Genomic DNA, 21,373 nt, shown 5'->3' on the forward strand with positions numbered 1-21,373 from the left:
TTGTGGTGTTCCCATGTGCCTGTTGCCCAAGTTCTTGTAGGCGATAGATATCTTGAGTTTGAAAGTTGGAAGGCACTGTCGAAGGAGGCTTGGCAAGTTACTTCAGTGCATCTTGTATATGGTATATACCGCTGTCACTGTACACCAGTGGTGCAGGGAGTGAATGCTTAAGGTGGCAGATGGCGTGCCGATCAAGCAGTCTGCTGTACCCTGGAAAATGTCAGCTTCTTGAGTATCGTGAAGAGGAGTCCATCACACTCCTAACTTGTGCCATGTAGATGGTGAACAGACTTTGGGAGTCAGGTGGTGAGTTACTCCCCACAGAATTATCAGCCTCTGACCTGCTGTTGAAGCCACCGCATTTAAATGGCTGGTCCAGTTAAGTTTCTGGTCAATAGTAACACCTAAGATGTTGATGGTGGGGGATTCAGTGATGGTAATATCATTAAACGTCATGGGAAGATGGCTAGATTCTCTCTTGTTGGAGATGGTCATTGCCTGGCACTTGTATGGCATGAACATTGCTTCCCACTTATCAGCCTAGGCCTAGGTGTTGTGCAGTTCTTGCTGCATGCAGACACTTACTGCTTCAGTATCTGAAGAGCTGTGAATGGTACTGAACACTATGCAATTATCAGCAAACATCCCTACTTCAGACCTTATGGCGGGAAGGTCATTGATGAAACGACTAAAGGTGGATGGGCCTAAGACACAAGCCTCAGGAACTCTGCAGCGATGACCTCGGCCTGAGATGACCAAGTAAGCCAAGTCAATATCAATGGAAAAATTTGAATAAAACCACTGGATATAAATAAAAATTTTAAGAACTGCATTTTGCTCAGTCACGTATTTCATTTAAACTAAGCATGTTTGCTCATTTTCTGGGGAGAGGGAAAAGTAATTCAGGGAGGAACAGCACGAGTAGAAGCAAGAGATAGGGAAGTGCAATCAGGATGAAGAGCAAAATCAATAACAGCATGAAAATAAAGCGAGTCTGAGAGTAGAGGAAGAGTTCAAGATAGATCATACACCACCTATGTCTGTGTTGCCTTTTTGAAAGGCCTGTCCAATTAGTCCCACTGTCATGTTCTCTTTCCACAGCCTTGCAAGTTTCTCCTTCTCAAGCTTATATCCAATTTCCTTTTGAAAGTTACAATTGAATCTGCTTCCACCACTCATTCCAGGTCACAGCTTGCTGCATAAAAAAACTCATCTCCTTTCTGGTTCTTTTGCCAATTAACACAAATCTATCTTTGCTGGTTACCAATCTATCCAGTTTCTCTTGATGTACCATATCTATTTTGAACACCACCTATTTCATCTTCCCATAACCTTCTCTGCTCTAGGGAGAACATTCCTGGTTTCTCTAGGTTCTCCACCAAAATTTAGTCCATCATCCCTGTGTGATTGCCCATAAAACTATGCTTCATGTTGGGGCTGTGGTCCCTTTAACAGCTATGTTTCTCTGAAAAAAAATTTTGGTAAAGCACCTGGCTTGCAGTAAATGACAACATGACAAAGCCTTCTGAGAAATAATTATAGGGGCGAGTAGATTGTGGGTGTGCTTCTGCTTCAAGCAGTTTTGTTTTGAGTTTAGAACAATCTGGCTGCAAAACAGGGATCATTTCTTTCCAGCAGAGTTCATTTGAAATTCCATGAGCTAGCTAAAAAAATTTAAAACTTTTGTTAAGTGAAGAATTCCTAACAGTGAGTTGAACTTCTAGGGATAGCCAAGCTGAAAAGCGAGAGAGAGAGTTTTAGATACAAGACAACAGAGTTAAAAATACTAGAACCAGAGTAGCTCTGACCCTGGAGGGCTAGGAGTCTGCAACCATGAAACATGGTGGAGATTTGAAGGGATCTTCTTGCCAGAAGTAAGCAGAAGGCCGAAGAAACCTCAGTCCTTATACAAATCTTTGAAACAGTACTCAGACCAAGTGGTTAATTTCCCAATTTCACAAATTTCTGACTTGAGTTTATTGGGAGTATAAGTCAAATGGGTACAGAGGGAAAGTTAAATTAAGAAGTTCTGTTTAAAGTATAAACATCTCTGTGTTCATTGTGCTTTTAATATCTTTAATGTAATTGACTATTTAAGATAGAGTGTATTTACTAGTATTCATGTTCTTTGATTTTTGTGCATTGAAATTATTTTGATTTAAACCATGAACCTTGTGGGTTCAAAAAAAGAATGAACAATCACGTTTCTAGTCTCTGAAGAGATCATAACGATTGGTGATCTTGTTGAGGATCGAAACACCAGCTATCATTGTGGTAAATCTCCTCGACATTCTCTTTCGGGCCTTCAAAACTTCTAGGTGAGGGACAGAATTTACTGCAAGAATAACCGTGAGACTTACAGCACTCACTGTTTATTATCAAATCTGACCGCAATCTCAGACGAAGTTAAATATGAAAACTTGGAGATCGCAGGCAGACATGCTGCTCAGTAAGCTGCATGAAAACGCTATCTCACCATCTGACCCATGACATGTATTGATTGTCATGAAGTTTCTGTACTTGCTTGATAGGTGCAGATTAAACTTGCCACAGAACATTAAGGCTCATCTATTTCAGTCTAATTATCCCTTTTAACAGCATTATGCATCTTAATTAGTACCAAACAACCTCTCTGGCGCTGAAAGTACACTTTCACGAGTGCTGAATTTCTTCCCTCATTTAAAATGGTTTCGGAGGTTTTTTTGAACATTATACTTGTTTTAATGTTTGTTCCTTTCCTTTTTGCTCTCTTTGAAACCAATCTTTTACACCACCTCTCTATTTTGTTTTTTGTACCTGATTTAACATTAAATTGACTACTCAAACTTGCACATCACGTTCAGGATCAGCACCGTTCATAAACAGTACTTGAATCTAGGTCAGAGAGACACAGTTGCTTTTTCTGTTCACACAGGAATGAGATGCCTGTAAGGGCACTGTGCTATTTGAATCTCTGACTGCCAGTGGAAAGTTATAGAAATCAAATAGGCAGAGCAAGTTTACTGTTCATTCACTGGCAACAGTAAATTTCAGTAGAATACTTAGTGATTTAAAGGTTTAAGAGTGGGATGGGAAGGAGGCGCAGGGAATATAGAGAGACACAGACAGAGAAAGAGATGCAGTTTGTGGAATTTGATCAAATCACATACATGAAAAATCAAAGGAAAAAGTTTGCCTGTTCCTTTCTTGCATATATTCCAGCAGCAGGTGTCATGTCTACACACAAAGGTAAGATATACAAAGATCTGGTGTGAATGGGAATAAATCTGTGCCTTATTTGGACAGACTGACACAATCTCTTCTCATGGTCAAATCAATATCAACACAGCATTTTAAACTCAACTAAATGGTCCTCCGGGTTCCAAATTTTGAAACTCCAGTAACGAAGATTTACAGACAGATTAGTATTGGCTGTTAAAATTAATTGAGTGTTTTTTGAGTGTTTTCCATTAAATAGTAAAGCAATCCACAGCATACCTGTGCTTGATTAAAGCAAGCAGCTACCTGGGCTTTTACAGTCTCCAATCCTTGATCACCTTCGGGCTCGCCACTTGGATCTTCACTCAGCATTTCATCAGCCTTCTCAATAATTTCCCTTACTTGGTCAATAAATGATTCCCTCTCAGTCTCCAGGATAAACTCGTTCTGAACCTGTATCAGAGAAGACTGCACATGATTCTGACAACTCATGCCTTATTCAATGTTGTATCCTCACCATCACATAAATATGCCACTGGAACAGTTGTAATTATTTATTCCATCAAAAAATTCATCATTTTCATAACTTTGGGCACCTCAAATTTCCTCTTAACCTTCTCTGGCCTAAGGAGAACACCACCTTTTTCTGCACATAAATTCAAGTTCTTGGTACTTTCACCATGTAGTAAACATTATGCACTTCATTTAATTTTCTTGTTGTAAATTTAACCTACCTCCCACCACAAAATCAGCATTTTATTCAACAGCTCACTCAAAATTTCTCAAGCAATTTCAGTGATTTTTTTACTCACCATAATAACTGCTATCTCAACAGGATTATCACCATCCAAGTCAAATTTAAAAGTAACCATTTTTCGATTGTGCGTTTCCAATTGGCATTCCACAACCCGGTCTCCTTTGTTTGAAACCTAAAAATAAAATGCAATGCTGCATTGTGCATTCAGCTTGGGCAAAATTTACAAACAGGCTGAAAAACGTGGTGCTGCATTATTCACTCGAGCCTTCCAACTAATCCTCCACATGCTTCACTTTCAACATAATTATCTAAAACAACGGATGCTTACATTTAGAATTCGTAGCTTTGGTCTAGATGATTTTTCATGCCGTGAACGACTCCTCACAGATTTACGATAATGCCGCTTCGCTGATCTCCCTTCATGTCTCCCACTTGCTGGAAGGCCTTCATTTCCATCACTCATCCCAGAAGCAACATCTGAGTGAGCACTGGAAATCACAAAACAGCTAGATACATCTTTAAATTTTGAAAGAATCACGAGTTTAAAGTAGAACACGTGTCCAACATACAGGATACCAAATATCTTAGCATTTGAAAATAATAAATCTTTGGTTAATTTTGGCATAGATCCTTCATCAAAATTGAACACATTCTGATAAAGCAACCACACCTAAAAATCAATTATCTCTACATGTTGACTTGCACCACATCGCCAGCACTTTCTGTTTCAAATTTCAGATTCCAATCATGTATAGATCTTGCTTGTCAGCTTTGACAAGTTTGTGGTTAAGATATTCCGAGAAATTAAACAAAGATGTATGAAAATCTAAAAGGGTTCGGCGACCACTGAAGTAGACTGCCAGCTGGGGGAAAGTGGGGAAGCAGGGGCTGGTGGGTAGAGTGTACGCAGCCAGGCAACGGTGAGGGCCCCCCCCCACAAGAGAGAGGGAGATGGAGAGGGAGGACAGAGAGAGAGAGAGAGAGAGAGAGAGAGAGAGAGAGAGAGAACGAACACGAACGCGTGGCAACGGGGTACCCGCATGGGCCCCAGTTGTGCCTTATGGGGTAAGTGGAACATTCCTTGTTCCAGTCCTACTCAGGCGCCCTCCCACAACTCTCCTTTCGGTACATCAATGACTGTTTCGGTGCCACTTCAGGCTTTCGTCTGGACCTGGACAAATTTATCAATTTTGCTTCCAATTTTCATCCCTCCATCACCTTCATGTGGTCCATCTCTGACGCTTCCCTTCCCTTCCTCGACCACCGTCTCCACTTCTGGTGATAAACTGTCCACCAATATTCACTACAAGCCCACTGACTCCCACAGCTACCTCGACTACAGCTCCTCACACCCTGCTTCCTGTAAGGACTCCATTCCATTCTCTCAGTTCCTTTGCCTCTGTCGCAATAATGCCACTTTCCAAAACGGCGCTTCTGACATGTCTTCCTCCTTCCTTAACCAAGGTTTCCCACCCACCCTGGTTGACAGGGCCCTCAACTGTGTCCGACCCATCTCCCACGCTTCCGCCCTCACACCTTCCTCCCCCTCCCAGAACCCCTGGTCCTCACTTTTCACCCCACCAGCCTCCTCATTCAAATGATCATCCTCTGTCATTTCCACTTACTCCAGCATGATGCCACCACCAAACACATCTTCCCTAACTCACCTGTCAGCATTCCGTAGGGACCATTCCCTCCAGAACACCTTGGTCCACTCCTCCATCATCACCAACACCTCATCTCCGTCCCACAGCACCTTCCCATGCATTCGCACAAGGTGCAACACCTGTCCCTTTACTTCCTCCCTCCTCACTGTCCAAGAGCCTAAACACTCCTTTCAAGTGAAGCAGCGCTTCATTTGCGCCTCCTTCAATTTGGTCTACTGCATCCACTGCTCCCAATGCGGTCATCTCTACATTGCAGACACCAAATGCAGACTGGGTGACTGCTTTGTGGAACACCTTCAGTTTGTCCGCAAGCATGACCCAGGCCTTCCTGTCGCTTGCCATTTCAACACCCCATCCTGCTCTCATGCCCACATGTCTGTCTTTGGCCTGCTGCAATGTTCCAGTGAAGCTCAAAGCAAACTGGAGGAACAGCACCTCATCTTCCGATTAGGCATTTCACAGCCTTCCGGACTTAACATTGCGTTCAACAACTTCAGATCATGAACTCTCTCCCCCATCCTGACCCCTTTATGACCCCCTTTTTTCAATATTCATTCTCATCTCATTTTTATTTTTTCATTTTTTTTATCCACTTTTTATTTATTTTCATTTTTATTCATTGTTTTATCCCCACCTTTTATCCAATTGTCAATCCTTTTTCCCACTAGCATCCCCTCCCCACCCCCACAAGAACCATCTGTCACTTGCTCATGTCGTTCTTTCCAGAGTGCTTATCCTCGTCCTGCCATTATCACATTCTGCTTTCTGATCTTAATGCCACCTCCTAGCCAGTATCACTATCATTAACGCCCCTTTGTCCTTTTGTCCATGACATCTTTGGCAACCTCTCCTTTGCCTCGAACTATCACTGGCCTTCTATCCAGCTTCACCTGCTCCACCCCCCCTTAAACAGTACAAATTTCATTGCATTTTTACTCCTCTTTAGCTCTGAAGAAGTCATAAGGACTCGAAACTTAACTTTTTCTTCCTCTCTCCAAAGATGCTGTTAGGCCTCCTTGGTTTTTCCAGCATTTTCTGTTTTTGCTTGCTTTCAGTGATTGGTGTACAAGGTGTCCCTTTGTATATCATTTCTCAATCTATCACCATTTAAATAATACTCCGCCATTCCGTTTTGGCGACCGAAGTGGATAACTTCACACTTATCCATGTTATACTGCATCTGCCATATATTTACTCACTCACTCAACTTGCCTAAATCACCTTGAAGCGTCTTAACATCCTCCTCACCACTCACATTCCCACCAAGTTTCGTGTCTTCAGCTAACTTGGAAATATTACATTTGGTTCCCTCATCCAAATCATTGATGTATGTTGTGAATAGCTGGGGCCCAAGCATTGATCCCTGCGGTACCCCACCAGTCACTGCCTGCTACTCCAAAAGACCCATTTATTCCTATTCTGTTTCCTTTCCTGTCTGCTAAACAATTGCCAATCCATGTCAATATATTACCCCCAATCCCACGTGCTTTAATTTTGATCACTAACCTCTTACGTAGAACTTTATCAAAAGCTTTCTTAAAATCCAACCACATCCACTGGTTCTCCCCTATCTATTCTGCTAGTTACGTCCTCAAAAAGCTCCAGTAGGTTTGTCAAATGTGATTTCCCTTTCATAAATTCATGCTGACTTCATCTAATCCCGTTGATATTTTCTAAGCGTCCTGTTATCAGATCCCTTATAATAGACTCTAGCATTTTCCCTACGACTAATGTTAGGCTAAAAGGTCTAATTTGCTGTTTTCTCCCTCCCTCCTTTAAACAGTGGGGTTACACTTGCTACCTTCCAATCTGCCGGGACTGTTCCAGAATCTACAGAATTTTGGAAGATGACAACCAACCAACTATTTCCATTGCCACCTCCTTTAGTGCCCTAAGATGTAGATTATCATGCCCTGGGAATTTATCGGCTTTCAGTCCCATTAATTTCTTCAGCACTATTCTTTTTGGTAATACTAATTTCCTTCAATTTCTCCTTCTCACTAGACCCTTGGTTCCCTAGCATTTCTAGGAAGTTATTTGTGTCGTTCAATTTGCAGATTGTTTCCATCATTCACATGAAATCGTCCAAATTTAAATTAACAATGTAATGCTGTGCCAGCCGGAAACAAAAACCAAAATTGGGAAAATAGATATGTCAGAAGCAGGCAACCACCTTGATCCTTCCACAGTCTTAGCTTCACATTTGTACAGAGCACAATCAAATAACACATTTCTAAACAAAAAAATGAGTTCTGCCTGTGCGTGTTTTTTGGAATGTGTCACAGGCCAATGTGACATATTAGCCACAAAATAGTTGTGCATAGATATATGTGCAGCATACAAAGCTCAAAGAAAACTGCGCTACTTGTCATGGAAATCAAAGTTGATTTTTTTTTCTTTAAAATAATTTTAAAATCATCACCTGTCCACTGATGAGCATAATTGTAACTGTTCCGCAGGCAATGGCTGCGGAGGAGCCTGGATCACCTAAAAGCATAAAAAAGATCAGTGTTAGTAACTACAGACATCCACACGCACACTGAACAAGGGTTAACATTTTCTTCTAATAATGTCACAGTCTTAATGTTACTTCTGAATCACAAATTCCACAGAAATAACTTCCGTTCACATGTTCAGTTTTGCCTTTCATGAGCCCTATGCTACCGTTCAAACAAAATGGAAGCCAAGCAGCATTCTTCACGATTTGTTTAACAACCTAGTGCCTTCAACGGAGGAAGCGGAAGGAAAGACGAGGAAGGGGGAGAAGGTGGGGAAACTTCCTCAACTTCGGGTGGGTGTCTCAATAGCAATGGACTTAACCTAACAACTGTAGAATTACGTGCACTTGGAGGTTTATATTTCACTGGTCTGTCTGATACTGCTTCCAACCATTTCAAAATTATTTCAAAATTATAAGAACAAAGTTGTCAAGGGCTGGTTCCTTCCATTAAAACATCTCTGGTCAAGGCTGCCAGAAGGGGGAATGTGACGTTGGCAGATGGAAAGCACCTAGGAAGGTGATGAAAGCCAGGCAGAGTCAATGATTTGGTATAAGATTACTGCATACACCAACAAGACTGTTTTATCACAACAGTGTGGGAGCTCTTGTTCCCTGTCCACTGTAAGATTAGCTTCAGGGAACAATGTAGGCTGGAGAATAAAATAAGCAGCAGAAAATCATCTAGGTTAGCTGGGGTTGCCATTTTGGGCCCAAGTTACCTGCCAGGGGAAGAATATCATTTAAAGTCATTTAATATTACATAGTAATTATATAAACAGATTTAAAATTTTACCACCCTTTACCTTTAGCAAGATAACTAGAACTAGGGGTCACCGTTTAAAAATAAGGGGTCGCTCATTTGAAAGAGAGATGAGACGAAATTTTTTCATTCAGAGGGTTGAGACTCTGGAATTCTCGTCCTGAAAAGGTGGTGGAAGCAGAGTTTTTGAATATTCTTAAGGCTGGGGTTCTTGGTAAGCAATGGGCTGAAAGGTTATAGGGGGTAGGTGGGATGTGGATTTCGGGTTACTATCAGATCAGCTATGATCTTATTAAATGGTGGAGCAGGCTCAAGTGGCTGTATGGCCTACTCCTGCTCCATGTTCATATGTTCGTAACTAAGAAAAGGAGAAAACAAAGCCTCCAAGCCAATGAGTGGTCAGACAACAGAACTGCTTGAAAATTCAATCCAAGCTTTTCAATAGAGAATTGCAGTCAGACCTCTGCGGCTGATAAATATGAACTGAGTGATCCAAATGGGAAACCCAAAGAGCGCACCACCTACCAGCATCATGTGCTGCTACAAATCTAGATGTGTAGATCAGGTTTGTCCAATATATGACCCAGTGGCCAGAGTCCAGCCAACAAAGGTTTCTATCCAGCCCACCTCGAGTCTAGGGCCTAAAGTTTAATGTAGGCAAAAAAAAAATCAATGCCACTGAATCAAATTGAATTTTTACTGAAGGGCTTTCTGGGATTTTTCCTGCTGCTTTGGGGATTAAATTCCACAACTTTGTCTATTGTTGTGCAGCAACTATAAATGAATGATCGCATTTTACACCAGTAAATGGCCTATACCATTATATTGGGCAGTTGGTGAAAAATAGATTTTATGAGAAATAGTTAGATCAATGGAAAAAAGCCAGATTTTCTTGACACTATCGAGAAGGGATCTGGAATGAACAAGCAGCAGAAACACGGCTGGGGAAACTAACTCAGCAAAAAATAAAACTATTTTCAGAAATACAAATAAGAAATTGATTCAACCAGCAATCAATATTATAAGCAGCCATTTAAACAGGAAGCTGGAGTGGTGCCAATGGCACCATTAATAACAGAGCTGGCGAGAGGTTAGAAAAGTGGGCCCAACATATACATCTTTTGAAGTACAAATAAAGAAATATATCCAGTCAACTACTGAAGGAATTATAATTTTCAAATTACTTCACAGCATCTATGAGCTGGAACAAGCATTTTTTTTAAGCAGAAACAAAGACAAAAATGTCCAGTCAAATAGAGCTGCCCAAAAAAGCCGCATGAAACTTTAAACAGCATTTTTTTTCGAAGCAGTGACTTGGAAGTGTGGTGTTGCTATTAGGTGTGATATAATTTCAGGATAAGGTGCCAGACATTTCAGACTGAGATGAAAAGAAATTTCTTTTCACTCAAAGATTCTAAAACTTTGGAATTCTCTACCCAAGAGGGCTCTGGATGCTCAGCTGATGAGTACATTCAAGGTGGAGTTAAATAGATTTTTCGGCACAGAGAAAAATCAGGGGATACTGGAATAGAGCAGGACAGCAGAGTTGAGGTAGAAGACAAGCCATGTGGGGCTGTATGGTCTACTCCTTTTCCCATATCTTATGCTCTTACGACTGTGTGGGTAACTGGAACCGCAGTCATGTCATGACAGAATAGCTGTACCCACATTGTTACAAGCAACAGTTTACACAAGGAAATTTAACCATATTTAATTACATAAGAAATTTAAATCCTACACATTAAGGCTAGATTTTAAAAAAAATGAAACTGTAAGTGAAATTTGGGGACAGAAAATACATGTGCACACAATTTTGTTTATTGATAATCAACTTCCAGTGCACGTTGCAAGTCAGAGAAAATGGTGAGTCTCCTCTTGTTGCTGTTTCTCTTTCTGTTCCTATACTATGAACTCTTCTTTATGGTTCTTCACCTTTGACTTTTTTGGGTGCATGGTATGGAGGGGAAAGAAGCCACCATGTCAGCTGGCGTTTGGAATAGGTGTTGTGGGAAAATATAGCTCTCAGTACCTCCTTTCGCATCACTCACCTCTTCCCCACTCACACCTTCCCCATTGCATCCCATACCTCAGCTACTACTACATCTTCCCAGCACCCTTCACTCACATCACTAAATCATCTCCTGTCCTTGGAAAAAGGCTGCTCAATCCATGCTCTGCTGTCACTCACCTCACAATTAACTCTCCACCAACTGCCCCAAGTTTGAGGGTGGAGGGCTACTCATGTGGCAGTGACAGCAAATCTAGAACCCCCACTTCTAGTTTCTCTCATCACATTTGTCTTAACTTCCCTCAGAGGGTTTCTCTGATTAAAAACTTGAGCAGTTTTTAAAAGAAAATTAAAATTAAAATTAGAGTGAAGAAACTTTCTCTCTTTAAAACACCCCCCCCTTTCAATGGAGAATGCAATCACAGATTGCTCAATGAAGCTGCATAATACTCTTCAGTTGAACCACATAAAAAAAAAGTGGAGCAAAATCTGATATTTAGATATGTAGTAGATGCACTTACTCTCAGAAAATAAAAATGATTCAGGTAAAGGAAGGATAAAGATTGCCTCCAAGAAGAATGCTATTATTTCCTGAATTATTGTATGCCTAAACATAAAAATACCTCTTGGGATGCTTGTGTCTGTAATTGTCCTATCTGGTTCTGCTGAACAGTGGAGGCACCAGGCTGGAGTACTCTCGTTTGTCCAGTTGCTGTAGATTCAATATAGGATTGAGCCACGCCTGCAGCAAGCCCAACATGATACGATGCTTGTGTGACAGGCTGAGGTGCAATATCTGTAGAAACTGGAAGTGGTGGTGAGACTACAGTGGACTGGACACCCCCAGAAGACTTTACAGGACTGGGCGCAACACCCGCCAACTGGGTGGGGTAATTCTGTGAAAGAAATTAAAGCAAACGATCAGAACGATTAGTGCACCCGTACAATATGCAAGAGTGTAATATTCCTTTATCTTGCTGGGGGAAAAAAAAGTTATGGGCAACCAGTTCTTCAAAACAATAAAATCTTAAGCCTGTAACTAATTTCCATAACTTGAATTATTTTCTTTTGTTCCTTACGAATTCCAAGCCAAAAAAAAAGTATTTCCCATTTCATTGATTTATGTCCCCACCACAAAAATTCTGATTCCACAACCCCATCCCTCCAAAAACAACTATAATTTCTGTCACTTTCTCTTGGTGCAAAAAGGTAGGTCAAAACTTAAGTGACTGCGCTTCAGTATTACGTAAGTTTACAAAAAATACAAAGGCAGAGCTTTAGTCATCTGAGTCAGACAGACCTTTACAAATCAGCTTTTGCTTTGAATATTTTTCTTAAATCTTACACTACGGTATGATTTTCCCCATTGTAACCATATTCCCTCAAGATTGTCCTGAGTTTCTAAGTTCTCAATTTTTGCAGCACACTTCAACCCTTACTGTATAGCAAATCTACAGTTAAACAGGTCTTCCAATAACAGCTTGCTCCTTCTGCTAAATTTTGTCTATATTTTGGGTAAATCAAAACCTATAAATTTGTGCCCACTTCTCTAATTTGCCAAAATGGAAAATTCAGGAGATAGAAAGATCAATATAAAATATTAGTGATGGTGGTGCCTGAGCAATGGACAGAAGTTAGGCAGAATATATGCTATGAGCAGAATAAAAGAGTTGTTCAAAACCAGGGTTTGATACTAGCATAGATGCAATTTTAACTCAAGGAGTTAAATGTTTGGGGTACATGTGGCTGAAGAAACAGAGATCGGATTTAGGAAGGAAGGGGGAATGCCTACTTGCATAAAATACCATGCCACTCATAAAAAGATATTTTGATGTATTAATTACACAATCAATCCTTCCAGAAAAGGAACTACTGTAGTTAAGTTTCTTCACTATTAAAATGGAAGGAAACATGAAAGAGAAAAGCTAATTCTACACATTAAACTCACACTGCACAAATGTGTATCTACTGTAAAATGAAGTTGCATGTTCCACACAGAGCTTAATCTTAGTAATTGACCTATTTCAGAAGTTACAATGCAGAGTTTCAAAAAAGATGTACCCTTCCATTCTATGTTGTAAAATTGCAGCATACAGACTGATGACACACTACACCGCCAAATAAAAACTGTTGGCATGATTTTGCGTGATGCAAAGGAAACATACAACTCAATATAAATTCTTCAAATAGCAAAGTAAAATGACATTTGCATTTTTAAATCAACCAGACTAGATTGTTTTCAAAGGGGGGGTGAAATATGTCACCCAGCCAGGTGAAGTTTAGAAACAGTGTTAAAAGCAAAAAACTGCAGATGCTGGAAATCCAAAACAAAAACAAAAATACCTGGAAAAACTCAGCAGGTCTGGCAGCATCTGCGGATAGGAGCACAGTTAACGTTTCAAGTCCGAATGACCCTTCAATAGAACTAAGTAAAAATAGAAGAGAGGTGAAATATAATCTGGTTTAAGGGGGGGATGGGACAAGAAGAGCTGGATAGAGGGCCAGTGATAGGTGGAGATAACCAAACAATGTCACAGACAAAAGGACAAAGAGGTATTGAAGGTGGTGATATTATCTAAAGGAATGTGCTAATTAAGGATAGAGAGCAGGACGAGCAAGGTACAGATAGCCCGATTGGGGGTGGGGTGGGGGGAAGGGATCGATAAAGGCTAAAAGGTAGAGATAAAACAATGGATGGAAATACACTTAAAAATAATGGAAGTACGTGGGAAAAGAAAAATCTATATAAATTATTGGAAAAAACAAAAAGGAGGGGGAAGAAATGGGAGGAGGGGGGGGATGGAGGAAAGAGATCATGATCTCAAATTGTTGAACTCAATATTCAGTCCGGAAGGCTGTAAAGTGCCTAGTCGGAAGATGAGGTGCTGTTCCTCCAGTTTGCGTTGAGCTTCACTGGAACAATGCAGCAAGCCTAGGACGGACATGTGGGCATGAGAGCAGGGTGGAGTGTTGAAATGGCAAGCGACAGGGAGGTCTGGGTAATACTTGTGGACAGACTGAAGGTGTTCTGCAAAGCGGGCACCCAGTCTGCGTTTGGTCTCTCCAATGTAGAGGAAACCGCATTGGGAGCAATGAATGCAGTAGACTAAATTGAGGGAAGTGCAAGTGAAATGCTGCTTCACTTGAAAGGAGTGTTTGGGCCCTTGGACGGTGAGTAGAGGGGAAGTAAAGGGGCAGGTGTTGCACCTTCTACGGTTGCATGGGAAGGTGCCGTGGGAGGGGGTTGAGGAGGTGATGGAGGAGTGGACCAGGAGGGAACGATCCCTGCGGAATGCCACTTAGAAACAGTGTGCTTATTTTTCCCCAAAGATTACTGATAAAACTTAGTGCTATGAGAGGTTTTTATTATCAGGAAAATAAAATCCAAAGGCATAGTGAAACAATGGGAATTTGCAGTCAAACGGAAAAATATGTATAAAGGAGCGATGAATGCGTGTAAGAGTAGGCATTTTAAGATCGCACAAGTGTGAAAAGCCTTCAGCGTCAATGCCTCGAGCTGCTGTCTCAAAGAGCTAAGTTAAGAAAACTCACTTTGAATTCAAATGGTCCGGGGTATGTTTCTTTGCCTGGGTCTTTTAAAATCTGTGTGTCTTACTGTTGCCTTAACAAAAGTGTAACTGGGAGTCAGATTAAGTAGGGGATTTAGAAGTTATTATAGCTGTAATTTGTAGGCATATGTAGGAGCTTAAAAATCATTTTTCTTTTTAATAAATGTTTCATCTAGTTTTGCAAAACCTATAAGAATTGGTGGTCTTATTACTACTGAATTCAAGACATGCATCTCAAACATTTTCTTTTGTCACCCCTTCAAATCAGAAAAGGATAGAAAGTAGAAAGGCGAAAAGATGGAGGGTGGTCAGGGAAGAGGAGTAGGTAGAAATTTGCAGCAAGTTTTTTCTCAGAATGAAAAGGAAGGTGCTGAGGGTAGAAGTGACATTCGAAAATTGAGGTGTTTTCATTGTAATAAAGATGGACATAGGAAATCCATGTGCTGGAAATTGCAGGGAAAATCTGTTGGAATTATACGGATGCGCAAAAGTTCAGGAAGTTAAAGTGCTGTGGGTTCTGAGGTTCAAGCACAGGAAAAACCAGTGGTTTGTGTACAGGTAAAACAGTGAAAATTAGTGAAAGGTGAAGAAGTGGGAATGTGTTCACAATTTATCCAAGAGAATTCGGAGGAGCAGGGTGCAGAAATGTTTATAGATTTTTTAAAAATTCATTGATGGGATGTGGGCGTCGCTTGCGAGGACAGCATTTATTGCCCATCCCTAACTGCCCTTGTTCAGAGGGCATTGAAGAGTCAACCATATTGCTGTGGGTCTGAAGTCACATGTAGGCCAGACCAGGCAAGGACGGCAGATTTCCTTCCCTAAAGGAAATTAGTGAACCAGATGGGTTTTTACAACAATTGTGTGTGTGTGTGTGTGTGTGTGTGTGTGCGCGTGAAGGGAAAGTCTTTCCACGTGTACAGGGTGGAGTAGGTAAAGATGTTAAAATTTTAAGAGGCACAGGGGTTAGTCAATCCAAAATGTTGTGGGATAGTGATGTTTGTTGTTGAGGAATTATTGCAAGAACATGTGATAATAAGTGGGGTTTCATGGAGCTGCTAAACCTATTTCATTGTGGAAGGTAAATTTAAAGAGTGAATGGAAAACAGGTGAAGTGACTGTTGGAGTAGTGGAAAAATTCTCCATTGCAGGGGTTCAATTTATCCTGGGTAATGATATAGCTGGATCACGAATGTGGGTGATGCCTATGCTAGTTGAGCAACCTGTAGAAGTGTTTTAAACAGAGGTGTAACAGAAGGAGCACCCTGGATTGTTTCCAGATTGTGCGATCACGAGATCACAGGCTCATAGTTTGAAACAAGTTCAAAGGCAAGGAGAAGGTTTGGAAATCCAATTAGTTGACACTTTTTGATAAGGTTGCTCAGGAGTAAAGACCAGAGAATAATTCAGCTGAGTGTTTAATTCAAGGCAACTGGTAGAATTACAGAAAAAGGATTTGCAAATTCAACATTTATATCAAACAGCCTACTCAGAGGGGGGCAAAATGTATTCCAGAACGTTATTACCTAAAGGGTAATATTTTATTGAGGAAATGGAGGCCGTATCGTATATCGGCAAATGAAAGCTGGAGGGAGGTCCATCAGATTGTACTACCATTTGGATATAGAAATGAGATTCTGAGGATAGCTCATGAAATTCCAATGGGGGGCCATTTAGCAATTAGAAAGACACAGGCGAAGATACAAAAACATTTTTATTGGCCTGGATTGCATAGGAATAGAGTCAAATTCTGTAGAACATGTCACGCGTCAGATGATAGAGAAACCACAGGCAGTGTTTAAGCCGGCACCTTTAATTCCAATTCCAGCATTTGAAGAACCTTTCACTAGGGTTATGATTGATTGTGTAGGGCCCCTGCCTAAGACTAAAAGTGGAAATCAGTATTTATTGACAATAATGGATGTGTCGACCAGGCTTCCTCAAATAATGCCTTTGAGAAACATTACAACAAAAAGAACAATGGGAGAGTTAGCTAAGTTCTTTTTTTACAAGATATGGTTTACCTAAGGAAATAAAATTTGAACCCTGACCTGGTTGTATGTCACAGCTGTTTAAGGAAGTAATTAACAATCTGGGGGTAAACAATTCAAGTCAACAGCTCATCATCCCAAGACAGAAGGGGCTTTGGAAAGATGGCATTAAACTCTAAAAATTATGATGAGAGCGTATAGACAGAATTATCCAAAGGATTGGGATAGGGGAATTCCATTCTTTCTGTTTGCTATTAGGGACGCTCCTAATGCATCGACTGGTTTTAGTCCTTTTGAACCAGTTTATGGTCATGAGGTAAGGGGACCATGGAAAATCATTTATGAGAAATTAGTGGGTCAAAATTCTGAAACTACTCTCCTGGATTACGTATCAAACTTCAGAGAGATTGGACAGAGAGGTTGGCTAGGGAACATTTAAAGATATCACAGCAAGTGATGAAAATGAAAGCAGACAGGAAAGCTACCACTCGTAATTTTGTTACTGGGGAGAAAATGCTAGTTCTGTTACCATTACTGGGTGACTCATCAAAGGCATGGTTTAGTGGGCCTTACAGGATTGAAATGAAATTGAGTGAAGTGAATTATTTAATAAATACTCCAGGTAGAAGAAAGAAACAGGGTGTGTCATGTAAATATGCTTAAAAAGTACGCTAACAGGGAAGAGGAACAAAAGGAGGCATTAGTGGTAGTAGATAATGAGAAAGAAGTAGAAATGCAGAATTCTGAAACCGATTTTCCTCTAATCAAGTTGGATAACGAGGAGGCACTTGAAAATTTAAATGTAATATTGAGTTACCTTCCAGACAAGTGTCAAAGTGATTTGGAAAAGCTATTGTGGTCACACAAAGATATTTGTGGAAATAAGTTGGGAGGGACGAATTTAGTTATACATAGTGTGTCTGTAGAAGTTTGATCTTCGCTAAGGCAACATCCTTATAGATTAAATCCGCCAAAGTTATCACAAGTACAGATAGAAATCAAATTCATGCTTCAAAATGATATTATTGAGTCTAGCTGCAGTAACTGGAGTTCGCCTATTGTACTGGTGCCTAAACTTAATAGTCCACAACCTAATAGTCCACACAGTCTTTGTATTCCATCGAAAGGTGAATGTAGTGAAAAAGCTGATTCATATCCTTTACCACAACTGGAAGATTGTCCCACTTTCTCAATACAATCAAAATTTATCACAAAGATTGACTTGCTAGAATGAATATTGGCAAGTATCGTTATCAGAGAGAGCAAAGGCGATATCGGCTTTTGTGATGCCAAATGGACTATGTCAGTTTAAAGTCATGCCATTTGGTATAAAGAATTCACCTGCAACATTTCAAAGACTGACAAAGTAATTGCAGGGATGAGCAACTGTGCTGTTTATATTGACGACTTGATAGTTTACAGTCAGATGTGGGAAGAACATTTACAACATCTGGAAGAATTATTTACTCGATTACAAGCAGCTAATTTGGTGATGAACTTGGCTAGAAGTGAATTTGCAAAAATGCAAGTTACATATCTAGGCCATACCATTGGACATGGTAAAGTGGCTCCAAGAGATGTGAAAGTCAAGGCTATAGTGGATTTCCCAGTGCCCACAACAAAACGAGAAGTTTTGAGATTTCTGGCTGTGAGTGGGTTTTAAGAGAAATTTATACCAAATTTCAGCAGTGTAGTTGCTCCACTGACTGAAATATTAAACAAGGCAAGAAGTTTAGGCGCAGGAGTGTCAGAGGGCATTTCACAGTTTGAAAGCTGTATTAACTACGACGCCAGTTTTGGCAGTGCGCAATTACACCAAGCAATTTAAGTTGGCCATTGACGCCAGTGATATAGGCACTGGGGCCATACTGTTGCAAGATGCAGCAAATGGAACTGAAAAACCAATAGGGTATTTTTCACCTAAGTTCAATGTATAACAGACATTCAACGGTAGAGGAGACGACTTCAGGTTTGGTGTTAGCATTGCAGCATTTTGAGATTTATGTTGCAAACAATTCATCAGAAACATTTATTTATACAGATCACAATCCTTTAAAGTTTCTGGACAAATCAAGACAGAAGTGCAAGGCTATTCAGATGGAGTTTATTACTGCATCCATCTGATCTACAGATTATACGCATCGCTGGACGAGGAATCTGATTGCAGGTGCTTTATCATGAGTTTGAAGCTTAAAGGGAAAACTGGGCATTTAAAACCTCGACACTGAACTGAAATGATGTCTGTTGAAATGAAGGATGTGTGTATATATGCATGCATTTGGTAATGTAATGGTGTAAATATAGGAGATAGTATAAGATGGGGATTTAGAAGTTATTATAGTCGTAATTTGTAGACATGTATGTGCGCTTAAAAATCATTTTTCTTGTTAATAAATTTCATCTAGTTTTGCAAAAACCTATTTGGTGGTCTTGGTGAATTCAAGGTATGCATCCCGAAATTTATACAAATTGCAAAACAAGGTGTGGCAGTTATTTCAAATTTCCCTTTTGGATTTGAACAGCTCAGCATTTACCATCGGCTGTGCCATAAAAGGTTAACAAAGCAATTAATAAAACCAAGGATCCCCAATAATTTATAAATAGAGGTAGAAAGTACATAAGCTAGGAATTTATGCTAAACCTCCTTAAAATACAAGTAAAATACCGCAGATGCTGGAAATAGGAAGTAAAAACTGGAAATGCTGGAAAAACTCAGCAGGTCTAACAGCATCTGTGGAGAGGGAAACAGAGTTAATGTTTCAAGTCAACACAACTCTTCAGAGCTTAAGGGAAGAAGAAATGTGATGGTATTTATAATGTCTGGGGTGCAGTGGAGCAGGTAATTCAGCGTAGGTCAGCTAGGTGGGGGCTAAAGAGAGATTGGCAAAAATGTCATGGGCACAAGACAAAGGGAATGTTAATGGTCATGGTGAAGGCTAAAAAAGTGGCATAAAGGTAAGAAAGCATAATGTGTTAATAGCAGAACAACAGAGCAAGTGACAGATGGCCCTTCTGGCAGGGGGGGTGGGGGAAGAGGCAGTGGTAGGGGAAAAAGGACAAAATAAGGGGGATAAAACACAGATAAAACAATGAATGAAAGAAAATGAAAATAAGTAAATAAAAAATAAAAATAAATATTAAAAAAGGGATTATAAAAGGGGTGAAGATAGAGGAGAGTGCTCATAGTCTGAAGTTGTTGAACTCAATGTTAAGTCCAGGAGGCTGTAAAGTGCCTAATCGGAAGATGAGATGCTATTCCTCCAGTTTGCATTGCGCTTCACTGGAGCATTGCAGCAGGCCAAGGACGGACATGAGGGCAGGAGAGCAGGATAGTGTGTTGAAATGGCAAGCACCAGGAAGGTCTGGGTCATGCTTTTTTTAATTCATTCATGGAATGTGGGCTTCGCTGGCTGGGCCAGCATTTATTGCCCATCCCTAATCGCCCTTGAGAAGGTGGTGGTGAGCTGCCTCCTTGAACTGCTGCAGTCCATGTGGTGTAGGTACACCCACAATGCTGTTAGGAAGGGAGTTCTAGGATTTTGACCCAGCGACAGTGGAGGAACGGCAATATATTTCCAAGTCAGGATGGTGAGTGACTTGGAGAGGAACTTCCAGGTGGTGGTGTTCCCATCTATCTGCTGCCCTTGTCCTTCTAAATGGTGGTGGTTGTGGGTTTGGAAGGTGCTGTCAAAGGAGCCTTGGTGAATTCCTGCAATGCATCTTGTAGCCGGTACATACCACTGCTACTGTGTGTCGGTGCTGGATGGAGTGAATGTTTGTGGATGTGGTGCCAATCGAGCGGGCTGCTTTGTCCTGAACAGAGTCGAGCTTCTTCAGTGTTGTGGGAGCTGCACTCATCCAGGCAAGTGGGGAGTATTCCATACTCCTGACTTGTGCATTGTAGATGGTGGACAGGGTTTGGGGAGTCAGGAGGTGAGTTACTCATCACGATTCTTAGCTTCTGGCTTTTGACTTGCTCTTGTAGCCACAGTATTTATATGGCTAGTCCAGTTCAGTTTCTGGTCAATGGTAACCCCCCCCACCAGGGTGTTGATAGTGAGGGATTCAGTGACGGTAATGCCATTGAACATCAAGGGGCGATTGGTGGATTCTCTCTTGTTGGAGTTGGTCATTGCCTGACACTTGTGTAGTGTGAATGTTACTTGGCACTTGTCAGCCCAAGCCTGGATATTGTCCAGGTCTTGCTGCATTTGGACATGGACTGCTTCAGTATCTGAGGAGTTATGAATGGTGCAGAACATTGCACAATCATCAGCGAACATCCCCACTTCTGACCTTATGATGGAGGGAAGGTCATTGATGAAGCAGCTGAAGATGCTTGCGGACAGACCGAAAGCATTCCGTAAAGCAGTCACCCAGTCTGCGGTTGGGCTCCCTAATGTAGAGGAGACTGCATTGGGAGCAGCGAATGTAGTACATCAAATTGAAGGAGGTGCAAGTGAAACACTGCTTCACCTGAAAGAAGTATTTGGGCCCTTGGGCAGTGAGGAGGGAGAAAAGTAAAGGGGCAGGTGTTGCACCTTCTGCAATTGTATGGGAAGGTGCCATGGGAAGGGGATGAGGTGTTGGAGGTGATGGAGAAGTGGGCCAGGATGTCATGGAGGTAACGGAATGCTGACATGGGGGTGCGAGGCAAAGCTGTGTTTGGTGGTGGCAGCATTATGCTGGTGTTGGCAGGAATGGCAGAAGATGATCCTTTGAATACAGAGGTTGGTAGGGTTAAAAGTGAGGACAAAGGGGACCCCATCGTGGTTCTGGAAAGGCAGGGAAGGGCTGAGGGCAGAGGCGCAGGAGATAGGTCAGACACAGTTGAGGGCCTGGTCAACCACAGGGTGGGGGAGAACCCTCTGTTAAGGAAGAAGACATGTCAGCAGTGCCATTTTGGAAGGTGGTATCATTGGA

General features: G+C 41.1%; 2 protein-coding genes across 13 annotated transcripts in view; one reads left to right on the forward strand and one right to left on the reverse strand.

Annotated features, from left to right (window-relative positions):
• rad52 (RAD52 homolog, DNA repair protein) overlaps positions 1-21,373 on the forward strand; it is a 128,721-nt gene that overhangs the window by 102,955 nt on the left and 4,393 nt on the right. The gene's annotated exons all lie outside the window — the stretch shown is intronic.
• LOC144696688 (serine/threonine-protein kinase WNK1-like) overlaps positions 1-21,373 on the reverse strand; it is a 190,685-nt gene that overhangs the window by 57,639 nt on the left and 111,673 nt on the right. For 8 of the 10 annotated variants that reach the window (XM_078568286.1, XM_078568285.1, XM_078568277.1 and 5 more), the window contains 5 exons: positions 11,514-11,786; positions 8,045-8,109; positions 4,284-4,443; positions 4,011-4,127; positions 3,478-3,651 (listed from right to left, as the gene is read on the reverse strand). In XM_078568286.1, the coding sequence (XP_078424412.1) occupies positions 3,478-3,651; positions 4,011-4,127; positions 4,284-4,443; positions 8,045-8,109; positions 11,514-11,786 (789 nt within the window). The remainder of the gene's footprint in view (positions 1-3,477; positions 3,652-4,010; positions 4,128-4,283; positions 4,444-8,044; positions 8,110-11,513; positions 11,787-21,373) is intronic. The other 2 variants (XM_078568279.1, XM_078568284.1) reach the window with 2 other exon arrangements.

This window comes from Cetorhinus maximus, chromosome 22 (genome assembly GCF_964194155.1).
Source record: "Cetorhinus maximus chromosome 22, sCetMax3.hap1.1, whole genome shotgun sequence".
NCBI classification, from domain to species: domain Eukaryota; kingdom Metazoa; phylum Chordata; class Chondrichthyes; order Lamniformes; family Cetorhinidae; genus Cetorhinus; species Cetorhinus maximus.